The sequence below is a fragment of the Anolis carolinensis genome, chromosome 1 (assembly GCF_035594765.1).
Source record: "Anolis carolinensis isolate JA03-04 chromosome 1, rAnoCar3.1.pri, whole genome shotgun sequence".
NCBI classification, from domain to species: Eukaryota; Metazoa; Chordata; class Lepidosauria; order Squamata; family Dactyloidae; genus Anolis; species Anolis carolinensis.
In genome coordinates this window covers 156,098,725-156,112,782 of record NC_085841.1, presented here as the reverse complement: position 1 = coordinate 156,112,782, position 14,058 = coordinate 156,098,725, and the positions used below count along the sequence as shown (strand labels likewise).

Genomic DNA, 14,058 nt, shown 5'->3' with positions numbered 1-14,058 from the left:
AAGATATAATCATTAATTAATCAATATAGACAAATCATTCACTTTGCTTATAATCAATAAAGAATTAATCAATATTGTCAAATCACTCGCTTTGCTAACAGTTTTTCTGCTGTAGCTGATTGAAATAAAGCTGAGTTTTTATGCAGGTCCCTTCTATCTCAACTTCTGCTTAGTCTTTCAGGATGTTCTGTTGAATAAGGCCTTCTTGAATGAATGGGACATCAGCGAAAAAAAAAAACAACAACAAAAAACAAAAAACAAAACCTTCCCAGTAGATTCTTCTCGAAGCCTTTGGAGCTACAGTACTCTAATTCTTCAATTTTTAACTTTGTAGGTCTGTTTGGTCCTCGGGGTGCATGCTTTGCAAATGTATCTTAATAATTGTAAAGTTTGTTTCCAAAACATACCAAGTCTTTTAAAAAAAAGAGTTATAGGTGGCAGCACAGTGTTGGTTAGAATTTTATGTACAGATCAAAACAACCAAAAATTTTAAATCACTTTGATACAGAACTTGGAAAATTGCAATTTTATAGGAAAAGAATGCATCTCTATTTCATTCCTATAAAATTTGTTCGGATGGCTTTAATATATTTTGGAAACAGCTCCATGATTATCAGCAAGTTGTTAAATGAAGTTTTAAATTCCAATGAAGATCTAAACACATTTTAACATTTTGCTTTACATCTCAGATTTACATTACACAGACCATAACTGCATACTATTTGTAGATCTAAATAATGTCAAAAAACTAAGAACACAAAAAATAGTAACTTTAGCAAATGATGTGACTAAATAAAATACATTTATTTTAATGCCACAATGTCCATTTTAAGAGGCACACAAATGGCCTGAATCAATGATGATCACCATATAACCAATCCCAGGTGCTAGACTTTATTCTTGCTGGATTAGAGTGTATGAATTCTATTCTGGCTGTCTTTCATTCTTAAAGGGAAAAAACCATGAGCACAAGGTATATTGAATCTGTTTGAAATAGAACACTTGACAGTAAATATGAATGCTTCACTTTTGAGATCAGGGTGGCAAAACATGTCTACAGCATTTAAACAAATATTACTAGCAACAACCTAAGCAAGATGTGGAACTTAATATTTTGACTGAAAGGTTTCCTTGTCCAGCATGAATTCAGCAAATCTCTGCTGAAGTTCTTTCTCTCTCTCCTGTTGCCTCTGAACATCTTCTTTTAGACACTGCAATAACAAATATAATAAAATTGGTTCACAAAGGTGCCATACAGAGATTTCAACTACAGTGTTCCCTCGCAATCTCGCGATTCCCTTTCCGTGGATTCGCTCTATCGTGGAATTTAAAAAAATATTTATTTATTTGTTTACCCACCCCATTGCTGCTTTTAATAGTGGCGGGGGAAGCTCCTACCCTCACTTCCGGGTTCGCCCTGGCGATGGGCATTTTTGGGCACGCGATTTCAGAGTCTCATGACAGCTGCCTGTGCCTCGGAGGTGTGGCCTGCACACAGGGCGCTCTCGCGAGACTCTGAAATTGCGCGCCCAAAAATGGCCACCGCCAGGGCGAACCCAGAAGTGAGGGTAGGAGCCTCCTGCGCGTACCAAAGTGCTCGTGCCTCGGTCTGAGGTGGTGCTGGGGGTGGCACAAAAAGGTAGAGCGAGGTAGGGCCTCTGCTGCCGCCCACCCCCTCTCTCTCATCCTCCCTCCTTTGTTCGCTCGCTTACTGGGCGGAGCGGCCTTCCTTCTTCCCTGGCTTCAGGAGCAAAGGCAGCCAGGGCAACATGGCAGCCACAAAGCAAGGGGCCCGCTGGTGTTGGTAAGAAACTCCAGGGTTTGCAAGGGGAGAAAGGCCACTTAACTATTAAAATAATGTTTATATATTAAAATAAATATAGTGCCGCTACTTCGTGGTTTTTCAGTTTTCGCGGGCAGGCCTGGAACCTAACCCCCGCGAAAAGTGAGGGAGCACTCTAAACATAAAGACCAATTTTGCCCACAGTTAAATCATGCAGCCTACAACAGTAAATAAACCAATCTATGCCTCAGATTCATAATATAGAAGACATGGCAAGTATTTAAAAGTGCTTTGGTAAGTAAGAGAAAACTGTCTCTCCATAATGTGACAGCAAATCTTTCAGGAATGTTGTGGAGTCATCCATGAAAAATATTTTTAAACATAGTTATATAAAACAAACAGTCCAAAATAAGAAAGAAGACACCTCGTAGATGTTGGAAATAACACAATATGGATAAAATAAAATAAAAATCCTCTCTCTTCAAAGTGTGTGTGTGTGTGTGTGTGTAAAGTATCCTGTCATATCCCAAAATATTTTTTTACTCCTTGTCCTCCTTTCAGATAGCCAACAGACCTACCTCCAGTCTTCTTGGAATAGCAGAATCTTCATGTTTCTTTAATTCCTCAAATGTGCGCAATTCAAGGTGAGCTTGCTCAATCTGGTCCCACAAGTCATTTAATTGTTTTATGAGTCCCATTGCTCGGGACTGATAACCACCAAGCAAGATCTTTAGCTTTTTCTCCATTTTGGCAGCCCTCTTAGCTTCTGTTGTCATATGACCTCTGTTAATCTGTAGACAGAATCATGTACACAAACACTGAGCATGATCAAGATTCAGCGGACCAATGCAATTTTATAGTACAAAAAACCCCTATTATATTGCTGAATTCTTTTTGTCACTGACAGAGGCAAGTACAAAGTGAACTGAGGTTATTCAATGAACCTTTGTATTTTGTCAAACAATGCCAAAGTTGAAAGTTTTAACTGTACAAAACAGGTTTTCTGGAGTTTGTAACAGTATCATAAGAAGATCCAAACTCAAACAAGAAAAAAGAAGGCATTGACTGTTAAGTAGACAAATCTGAATCCATGAAAGTGAAAAAGGAACTCTCAGGGAATTGAGGCTCAATGGACACAGAATAGCCATTATCTGAAGGCCAGCTCCATGTTCCATAATTTTATATAGCAAACAATTTGCACAGCACTGACTTGTCACACCACTGGTTTGGTTGGTTTTTCTTTGGTTTTATTATTTTTTTGGCACGGTGCTATAAGACTTCTGATACTTCTCGTGTCTTATTATGCAAACAAAAAGGTATACTCCTAAGACCGAATGACAATATTCATAGGAAAGGCAAGTGATATTGAAGAGAACTGATGGAAATATACTTACAAAAAATCCAATTTATTTAAGAAATGTATGAATGATGTCATTTCTGAAATGCATGGAAGGTATAATTTAAATCAATTATTACGTGTCTTCATTTATGCCATGGTTTACAATGAAATTCAGGCTTAACTGGACCAGTTTAAACTATTCTTAACACTTAATCCAATTAACATAACACACACTTTATAATTTTGCCTTTGTGTGTAAAAGAAAAAGGCAGAGCCTCCCTAATAGTTTAGATAAAGGTCTATGGATTTTTTTCAAACCCATAATCTATGCTTGAGGATAAAATAGAAAATGCCCATGCGAATGATAGATTAAGATCAACTCCAGGAATGCAAACCTCATGGCCTACCCCTACTGCGAATGACTGGAGAATCAGGATCATGTGTTGGGGCCATGCTACCAGTGGGAGAGAACTGCCCAATACTGGAATTCAAGAGATTAGATCAGGGATTCACAAACTTTTTCAGAGGTAGAACCCTTTTTGAAGTGAAAGTTTCTCATGGAGCCCCAAGAAATGTTTATATATTATATAATATTATATATTACATTACATATAATGTACATATATCGGGCATGGACAAACTTTGACACATTGCATTTTAAAATTTGGAAGACGGGCCGGGCCAGTGGGAAATGGATAAAGAGTGTTTGTGTGAACTAATTGAAAAAAAAAAGTACGAACAAATTCCTGTGCACACTGGACATATCTTGTTTGTGGTGCAAAGAAAATTTGAAAGAAATAAAGAAAGAACAATACAATATTTAAAATGAAGAACAATATTAACCAATATAAACTTAACACTATTTCAGTGGAAGACCTCAGGGGTCATCCGGTCCAACACCCTTCTGCCATGCAAGAAAAGCATACTCAAAACATTTCCAAGAGATGGCAATCCAGGCTTTGTAGTAGTAGTAGTAGTAGTAGTAGTAGTAGAAATAACAATAGTAATATCAAAAGCCACAGGGACAATCCAGTTCAACTCCCTTCTGCCTGAATGGTGGGAGGGAAATAGGATTTTGGAAGCAAGCAAGGAGAGGAGGAAAGGATCTTGGCAGTGAGGAAAAAAGGCTTTTGACAGCCAGGGAGGCCGGGGGGAGAGGGAGGAGCTCGAAAGAGGAGGAGGAGGGAGAAGGAAAGCACAGGGCCCCTCAGTATGCTTCACGGAGCACACTCTAAGAACCACTGGATTAGATACTTGCCACTCACATTTCTCCTCCTTTGCTCCTGGTTGGTGTTCTACAACAAGGCACTGAATGATGCAATAAATCTGCCTCTTTGCTCCTCTCTTAGTATTACCCCATAACGTAATTCTACCACTTTAATTTGTTTTCTCAAATGCACAGCAATAAACACTGACAAAAAAAATCAGAGATAAAACCGAGAAGTTATACTAACCTCTAATCTCTTCTCAAGTGACTCAATTCTATCTTTTTTGCTGGCTAAGTTTGCACGTGTGTAGCGATTCTGTCCTGGGAGAAATAATACCTGACTGTAACATTCTTCCCAGACTTGGCTGTAAGCTTCACTGGAAAGCTCTCCGTGCCCCATTCCTTGCTTCACCACTTCCATTTCTTGAGCCAAGAGCTCCTCAGCCTGTTTGAAATGAAAATTTTATCGTTACAAGTTTTAATCTACTACTATGCTTGAATTATCAAAGTACAAATTAAAGGAGCATTTTCATAAATTCCACTAGCTCTGTTCTTGTTGGGAGTGCCAACTGGATTTTAGTCCATGTGTTCAATTCAATCCATTTTGGAATCACACACCAATATAGAGAGATGGACCTTTTACCGGGAAATGTGGAAAATAAGTCAGATTCCACTTATGTCAACAGGATAACTACAAAAAAGTCATTGTTGCTTAATCAGATGGATTCTGGATTTTAAAAGTTTGAAGGTAATTCATGTAAACAACTGTGATATTATTCTCTAATTTAATTTCCATGCACTTGTTCCCAGACTATATTGGTCCTTCAACATTTCTACAATGATTCCAGGACTAACCTCAACAATTTCTTAACATGAAACTGTTTATCAGGGATTACAAAATAATGACAGGTTGTTTAACTGTAACTGGGTCTCTTTGGTCATCAAATAGCAGCTCTATAGATGCCATGTAAACAAATCCATTTCCAAATGTAATCAATGCTATCACCCTAATTGAAACCTACTTGGTGAGACACCGAATAGAAACTGTGCAGAGAACATTCTAAGTCAATGGGAGGGTTCTGAAGAACTCTGGGAGGACAATGTCCTATGAGGTGGGAGGATACACTTTATTTTTGCTGAAGACTGTATCTGCTCCTACTTAATAGGACACCAACAGGGAAAAATGAATGGAAAAACAGAAACTCCAAAGGACACTTAGGTGCTGCTACTGAAGGGACAAAAAGGAACCGAGGCTTAGGATGGAATTTTTGAGGTTGTGGCATCCAGAGGATTCTGGGTGGTGCTCTGTGCAGGCCAAGGACAACACATTTATTTAATTCACAGAGAACACAAAGAACCACCAGCAGTATTCTCAAATACTCCCAGAAACACACTTTAGAACTGTGCTTCTCAACCTGTGAGTCCCCAGGTTGTTTGGATTTCTGGATGCTGAAAACCAAAACATCTGGGGACCCACAGGTTGAGAACCACTGCTTTAGAGATTATCTGGTTGTTCTGAAAGTGCTCCTCTTGCAAAATACAGTTTTATGCTACCAAGGGTAAGAAAAATAACATAAATGGTGTGACATATATTCTATATATGTACCTTCTTGAGATCATCCTTTGAAAACTTCTCATAAGGATTGTATTCAAGGTAGGACATGTGTTCTGTACTATTTGATCCAAATCCAGGGACTTTTGTTTTTTTACCACCAGGGAGCTCTCCATAAGGGTGATGCAGAAGATCAAAGTGAAGCATGGTGATCATCTCTTTCTTAATCAACTCTTCACTCTTCTGTAAGTCCGTTAGTGGTGGCTCTACATTTAAAGGTCTTAATATGGTTTCATTTACCTAAGCCAAAAACATACATAATATCCCTTAAGAGTAGTCTCTGCAACATACCAACTGATACTGTTCATATTTTATCTCTGTGCTTTGTCCTGTAAATACAACAACAAACTTTATATCCCGCTCCACCTCCCCGTGGGGACTCAGGGCAGCTTACAACATAAAAAGGCAAGTATTCAATGCCATACAATACAATAAACAAACAATATAATTAAATAGTATAGAACAATCAATTAAAAAAGCAACAGTGTAAAAAACCAGTAAGAACATATTAAATAACATAAATATGAGCAAAAGAGCAATAATTTAAAATACACATCTTAGAGCACATAGCTTATATCTACTTTTATTTATACTCTACATTTTTTCTAGGACTGGGCATCAAAGTAGCTTACAAAAGCAAAACAATGATGAATCAAACACTACAGATAAAAATATATACAAGGGGTTATTGTTAAATGTAATTAAACTGTCTGTAAAACAGGAAAAAAGATTATAAAAAGAAAAGTTAATTAGTTTCTCTCTTAAAGACTTTGGGGCCTGCCAAGCTTATAAGAGAAATATGCCCTTCAGATAGCCTGGACCACAGCCATATAGGACTTTGAATTGTAATTAAAATTATGTTATAACAAGAAAGTTATATGCTCCATGAAATCGATCCTGATCAACAATCTATCTGCATGTCTTTAGGTCAACTGTGATTTCATGTATATGCCAAATGGCATATACACACAAAACCCTGAGGGATTTTACAGGTCAACACATTACAAAGCATTCTCATAGCACACTTTCTGCACTCGCCCTCTAGGAAGGAACAGAGCCACTGAAACACAACATCTTGCAACTCTAGTCTCAAAGGCTACCAGCACAGTTAACACTTCATATGTCCAATTCCTTTTATAATCAAGCTGGCTAGGGCTTCTGAGAGTTGGAGGCCAAACCAGCAGGGTGGTGCAGGTTGTGCAGGCCTGCTTTAGGTATCGATTTTATAGTGACAAATCCTGAGTACATCCCAATTTGGAATACTATAACTCACTCTTTGGAAAGTGTTTGGAAACTTCAGTAGATCCAAAACACTGGTCAGTGTGCTGATCAGGACTTGATACATGGAATATATACCTTCTTTTTTGAAACAGCTTCAGTGGTAACTGGTTTGTTTATGGGAACAATTCAAGGTGCTAGTTATAACATCTAAAATTCATATATGGATTAGGTCTAGACCAGAGATTCTTAAACCTTTCCACTTGGAACCCTTTTTGGCCCGAGAAATTTTTACATCACCCCGGGTATATAGCTATCTAAAATATATATTAAAATCAGACATTTACTGATAACCAATTTGCATTTGCAAGGCTTGCTGAATAGACTGACTTTCCTCTATATGAAGTACAGCTGAAACAACTTCTGCAGAGTCCACTGTAAACACAGCACAACAGATTTGTGTAAATACAATAGAGTCTCACTTATCCAAGCCTCGCTTATCCAAGCTTCTGGATTATCCAAGCCATTTTTGTAGTCAATGTTTTCAATATATCATGATATTTTGGTGCTAAATTTGTAAATACAGTAATTACAACATAACATTACTGAGTACTGAACTACTTTTTCTATCAAATTTGTTGTATAACATGATGTTTTGGTGCTTAATTTGTAAAATCATAACCTAATTTGATGTTTAATAGGCTTTTCCTTAATCCCTCCTTATTATCCAAGATATTCGCTTATCCAAGCTTCTGCTGGCCCGTTTAGCTTGGATAAGTGAGACTCTACTGTATCTAAAACAGTTACTAATGGTGTTCAGAAAACTTTAAAGGTTAAAGGTAAAGGTTTTCCCCTGACATTAAGTCTAGTTGTGTCCAACTCTGGAGGTTGGTGCTCATTTCCATTTTGAAATGTTGTCCGTAGACTCTTCCAAGGTCATGTGACTGCATGACTGTATGGAGCGCCATTACCTTCCCGCCAGAGCGGTACCTATTGATCTAACTCACATTTGCATGTTTTTGAACTGCTAGGTTGGCAGAAGCTGGGGCTAACAGTGGGAGCTCACCCCGCTCCCTGGATTTGTACTGCTGACCTTTCTGTAAGCAAGTTCAACAGCTAAGTGGTTTAACCCGCAGTGTCACCGGAGTCTCCAGAGAACTTAGACTGTTGCCCAATTTTTCAGGACCCCAATACTGACCTAAGGGCCCCTAAACTGTTCTCTTTTCACTGTTACTCAAATAAGCATCTAATTATTAATGGCTGGGACAAAACAGTTTTTAATATGCATTGCACCTATCTTTATAAAATGAGACTTTTGTATCATTTTTGTTTCTTATTTTATTACTATTCTAAGCAACCTTGGATCCTATCTTGGGATAAATATACATCAAACATACAAAGTAATAACAAATACATTTGACCCATCCGTTGTCTCCTATACTGTGACTTACAAATGTTCTTTAGTCATTTTACTAACAGAAAAACTTATCTTGCTTAAACTTTTTTTTTTTTTTAGAATTAACAAATACATACTTCAGAAGGTCTTGGAAGATCTTTCTGAATTGCTTTGTGCATCCGCTTCAGTGCCTTTACACGCTCAAGTTCTCTAATTGTCTAGAAGGACATTGAAAACATCTGAGATTAAGTTGTATAACAGCCCAAGCCTATTAACAACAGCGTATAAAATATAGTAAACTATAAAATCACAAGACTGCTAAAGCAGGAGTCTCTTTATGGAAGTCAAAAGATGAAAAACAAGATAACATCACCATGCCACAAGTGCTTGAACAGAGCTTCTTAAACGTTTTTAATTTGCAACCCCTTTTTGCTGAAGAATTTTTTATGTGACCTCAAGTATACAGGCATATAAAATAGGTATACAAATCAATTTTTTTGGAATATCAGATGGTTAAATGCCTGGATATGAAGAACCAATTGTACCTTAGCAGTAACAATTACTGCATGCCCAACTACCAAATACATAAAAACCAACCCTATTAACTAAAAAAAACAGTGGCCCACTGTATCTCCTCGGGTTTGATTTCAGGATTCACAGTAGATACCAAAACCCATGTATGCTAAAATCCCATGATATACAAGGGGTAGTAACTCTCAGCAATTTATTACCGTCTATGACCAGCATATATGAAAATGGGCACAGGAGCCCGAAAAGGGGAATCACAGTTCTCATAAAAGTAAAATAGAAGATATTTAAAACTTGGGACTGGGAATACCAATAAATATCACATGTTCTTCAAATCCCACTTGTACTTATCCATCATCAGCTCAAACGTCCTTGAATGGAGGTGGGAAATTGATCACTGGGCTATAGGATCTGTTTTGTATTTCCAGCCAGAACTGTGTCATTTGGAACAAAATACACAGAAAGCCTGCATCACCTATGCATCTGTAGGAGATACTACCACTACATCCAACTAGCTGTCTTCAACTCTGAAACATCCCAGATGTAAGAGATGACAAAATAGGTTTTCTGTAGAATCTCCACACTATGGATATTGTGTGGACAGCATTGTTGTGGCAATCTTGCTTATTTTTACATATAGTGCTGTCTTTTACTATCAGGTTAGAAGTTTGAGAGGTATGTCTTTTTTCATGTAATATGCACTGAGAAGCATTGCCATCCTTCTACAAAGAAAATTTTTGATGAGAAAATAATAAAAAATTTAAATACCAGAAAAAAAAAAGTAAAATAGAAGGACAAGTTAAAAACATGTTATAATCAAAACAAATTAAAAGCAGACTATTAGCAGGATCGGCTAATAGTAAATATCAATCCACTAAGAGGCTCTGGAGCGGGATAGAGGGAGCATTTGCAGCATTACAGTTGTAACAAATTGCTCTGGCTACAAGCCCTGCGGGGTCAGTCATCGTCCGTCTGATGGAGACTGCTGCCGCACAGAACCTGGCGACACTATAGGTTATTGCAGAACAGGAGTCCGAGAGCAGCAGAGAGGTGTAGTACCTTTCAGTGCGGCCTGGATGTTTTAAAAGCCAAGTAGTGATGAAATTGATTCTAATATCTCTATAAAACATACACCGGAGGATCACGTGCTCGATTGTTTCGATATGGCCAGACTCACAAGGGCATAGTCTCTCCTGAGCAGGGGTCTTCCGGTACCTCCCCTCCAGTACTGCTGATGGGAGGACATGGCATCTTGCAAGACTGAAGGCTTTACAATGATTAGGCACCTCCAGGTTTGTTAAATAATCCATGGGAGTGATTGAATATCTGTTATATGCACTAATGTTGAAGACTGGAGAGCAAGCTAAATCAGATTGTCACTCTGTGTCCAGGATCCGTTGTCTGATGTGGACCTTAGCTTGGTCCCATCCCATGCTTAGATGTTTTTATGAGAAGCCTAGAGTTGCGATTTTTGTTGCCACTACCTTGTTCCATGTAGACTGAAACTAGTCTCTCAGAGTTAGCGGGGCAAGGCCACATGACAAGTGAGACAGATGCAGCCAGTAGTTGAGAGTGGCTATCCATGCTCTCGCCTCCACTCTCACAAGGCCTGTCTCTAAACGCAGGATGGTGTTTGAGACACATCTGGGGACTTGCATCGTTGATCTTAAAATTTTTGATTGTACCTGCTCCAGAGGGGCAAAGTTTGAGTAAGGGCCGAGCTGGGCTCCATACATCATTTGTGCTATTGGTTATTCCTCAAAGAGCTTAAGAGCTGCTGGAATATAGTGGCCTCCTCCCATCTTGAGAAACTTTAGGATTGCGTGTGAGCTCTTTGGCGCCGTCTCCACTATGTAATCAGCATGTACTTTCCTATTTCCAGTGCAGTGAAAGGGGTAGTAAAACAATGTCCCTTATATAAAATAACAAAGGAAAGATTTGCTCTTTCTCCCCCCGCCCTCACCTCAATATATATCAAGTTGCAGATGGTTGAATTTGTGGATATAGTGGGCCTATCCTATTGCAAGCCAAACTGTAGTAGTAATAATAATAAACTTTATTTTTATATCCCGCCCCATTTCCCTGAAGGGACTCGGGGCAGCTCACAATAGGGACAAGCCCGAAACAACAACTGGGTAGTAGAGCCTGTAAGTAATGTTGCAAAAGCAGTAGTATGAGTACCAGAAGGGTGAAAAGGACTACTCGCGGGCAGGAGTCAGATGTGAAGAACAGCAGAGGAAGATATACTTACTGCTCCCACAGATGATGATTCGTTTATGGGTTTCTCCGGGAATGATGGGTCTGGGAGTGATGAGGATGGGAAGGACACAGTGGATTGGACTAAGGTACAAGAGGTAAGAGATGTATGTGCAGAGCCAACCTCTAGTGACACGTTTGTGGGGTTTTCGGGACATGAGGATTGGCAATGGGGAGATACATCGGAATCATGGGGAAGCCTAAATCTTGACAAGAGATGGAGGAACTGGAGGGATGGAAACAGGGGTTCACATGTGAAGACAAGGACAGCTGTAAGAGATGATGATGGGGTGGAGGCCAGCTCATCATCGGATGATGATGTGTAAGATAAAAGTAGGCTCTGAAATGGGGAACCTTTGCAGAAGGCAAAGTGTTGGTTATGTTATTGTATCGTGTGTTTTTGTCGCTGCCTGTTCTCGTGTTGGGTTTTGGGTCCGGGTTCTGCAGCCTGGAGTTCATGTTACCTGTGGATCTTCAACTTGGACTGACTCCTCGTGGGTGTGGCTTTCTCCCTTCCTGGATTGTGGACTGACTTGATGACGACTCTGTTTGACACACTTGGAAACGACATTTCTTTGGGCTTCTTCGGTGACGACTCTTGGACTTCGGCTGGCTTTGGCAACTCCTCCTTGCAGTTAACTCTTTGGGTGCAGTGCTGTTTGTTGGAACTCTTTGTGTACAGCGCTGCTTGTTTGCTGGTTACTTTGACTGCTTTTTCATCTGTTTTTCCCCTCCGTTTAACCCAGATTATTTTTCGTTTGCTTTTTGGAGCCCAGTTTGGGTAAATTCTTTGAGTTTTGGCCAGAGACACTGAAGCTAAGTGTCTCTGAGCTTTTATTTGTTTTTGCAATAAACCTTTTGTTGGACTAAATAGTGTGTGTGGCTCTTTAAGGCCTCTGTGTCTCGACACAAACTCTGTAAATAAATCAAGATGCAATCCTTAAATAGTAAATAAACCAATGGCAACAATCTACAAATGAAATCTATCTTGAGAGCCAGTCATTTCTGAATCCAAATATGTACTACAACAACTAGACCACATCAGAAGCACCAACTTGCTTCCTTCTCAAAAAGCCATTCAAAGACCGATCTATTTCACAGTGCTCTACCACAACAGCTTCACCCTCCTTCTCCATCCAGCACCATCTTTCACTTCCTCTCATCTGAAGTTTGTTTGGCCATTAAAAACATGACAGCTGGAAAGGCTCCAGGTCAAGATGGTATCACAGCAGAACTTTTAAAGGCATGCAGACCTCCCACTTTTCTCGTTATCTAGCAGATGGCCATGTACCGAAGACTTGGAACACCCCAAAAACAGCTCTCTTATTTAAGAAAGGAAACAAAAAAAATCCAAGGAACTACCGTCCAATAATTCTCCTGCTGGTTATTTACAAAGTCTTCACCACGTGTATTCTAGCCCGCATCAGAATAATATTGGAGGATGCACAGATGGTTGAACAAGCTGGAATTTGTCGCTCATTCTCCACCATTGATCACATCCTGACTGTTAATAGAATACTGGAAGCTGCCCGCGAATACCAGATGCCACTCATCCTCACTTTTGTCAACTACGAGAAGGCATTTGACAGCGTGGAACCAGAGTGTGTATAGAACAGTCTGAGGGAACAAGGAGTACAGGCAGAGTACATCAACATTATCCAAGCATGCTATAGCGGATGTACAACAATACTAATGCCTTTCTAACGAGAAGTTGTTATATGTATAGAAAAAGGTCTCACCATCTCTGTTATGATTGAGCCTCATGGCTCTGTTACTGACAGACGTGGGCGTAAGACTCCTCGAGAGTCAGATACTCTCGAGGAGCGAGAAAGAAAAAGACTGCGAGACATTTTTGCAGCACCATCTGACGAAGAGTCTTTTGAGGGGTTTACGGAGAGAATGGAGGAGGGGCTGGTTAGCTCGGAGGAGGATGAGATGGATTGGACTCGGGTAAGGGAGGAATTGGGTGCCACTGGTCATGATGGGATAGAAGATGAATGGGGACCTTCAGGATTAGACCCATGGCTTAGCTGGAGGGATGGGACGGGATCCACAGCTGGAGATGCTGTGGGGCGTAGTCAGAGGTGTTCCAGCTCTGATGAGGAAAGTGATGAGGAAACGCCCGGGTTAAGGAGGACAGCTGACAGTGATGAGGATTTGTAACTGGCATAAAATGGGGCTTGGGAGCAATTGCAAATTGCGTTGGGCAAGGTAATCTGGACGAACGCTTGGGATCTGTGTGGGACGCTTTCCTGAAGACTGGTGTGTTTTCCTGTGCTGAGACGTAAGTTGTTTTGGAATTCAGGGTCAGACGGCGGGAGGAATTGTGTGGGCATTTGTTTGTGCAAACCTGTGCTTATTCTTATTAGCTTGACCTTCCGTCGTCTTCTTGACGGACGCCATCTCCTGTTTTGAAAACTCGGACTGAACTGACCACGGCTTGTCTTCCCCCCTTCTTGGACTTGGAATCTACAAACGTCTGCTTCTGGCTTTGATCTACGGAAAGGAACTGGGTCTACTCTACTGCTACAATCCTTGGCTGATCTGTTCGTGTTGGAAATCCTGTCTGCTGTGTGTGTGGGAGCGACGCAAGTTACTCTAAGCACAGTGTTGGCAGCAGAGAGGAATCTGCTGCCAATTAGTTGCATTCTTTTATATCTTTTGTTCCTCGGCTTTTGTTTTGTTTATCCCCAGGCTGAAGCAAGCAGTTTGTTTTTAC

The 14,058-nt window shown here is 39.9% G+C and overlaps 1 protein-coding gene across 1 annotated transcript in view; it reads right to left on the bottom strand.

Moving 5' to 3' along the window:
- Positions 1-785: 785 nt before the first annotated feature.
- The window catches only part of cdc5l (cell division cycle 5 like), a 52,121-nt gene continuing 38,848 nt past the window's right edge, over positions 786-14,058 (bottom strand). The window contains exons 12-16 of the mRNA XM_003215324.4: positions 8,693-8,773; positions 5,936-6,181; positions 4,577-4,774; positions 2,362-2,574; positions 786-1,211 (exon numbers count right to left, since the gene is read on the bottom strand). Coding sequence (XP_003215372.1) covers positions 1,107-1,211; positions 2,362-2,574; positions 4,577-4,774; positions 5,936-6,181; positions 8,693-8,773 — 843 coding nt within the window. The 3' untranslated portion in view covers positions 786-1,106. The remainder of the gene's footprint in view (positions 1,212-2,361; positions 2,575-4,576; positions 4,775-5,935; positions 6,182-8,692; positions 8,774-14,058) is intronic.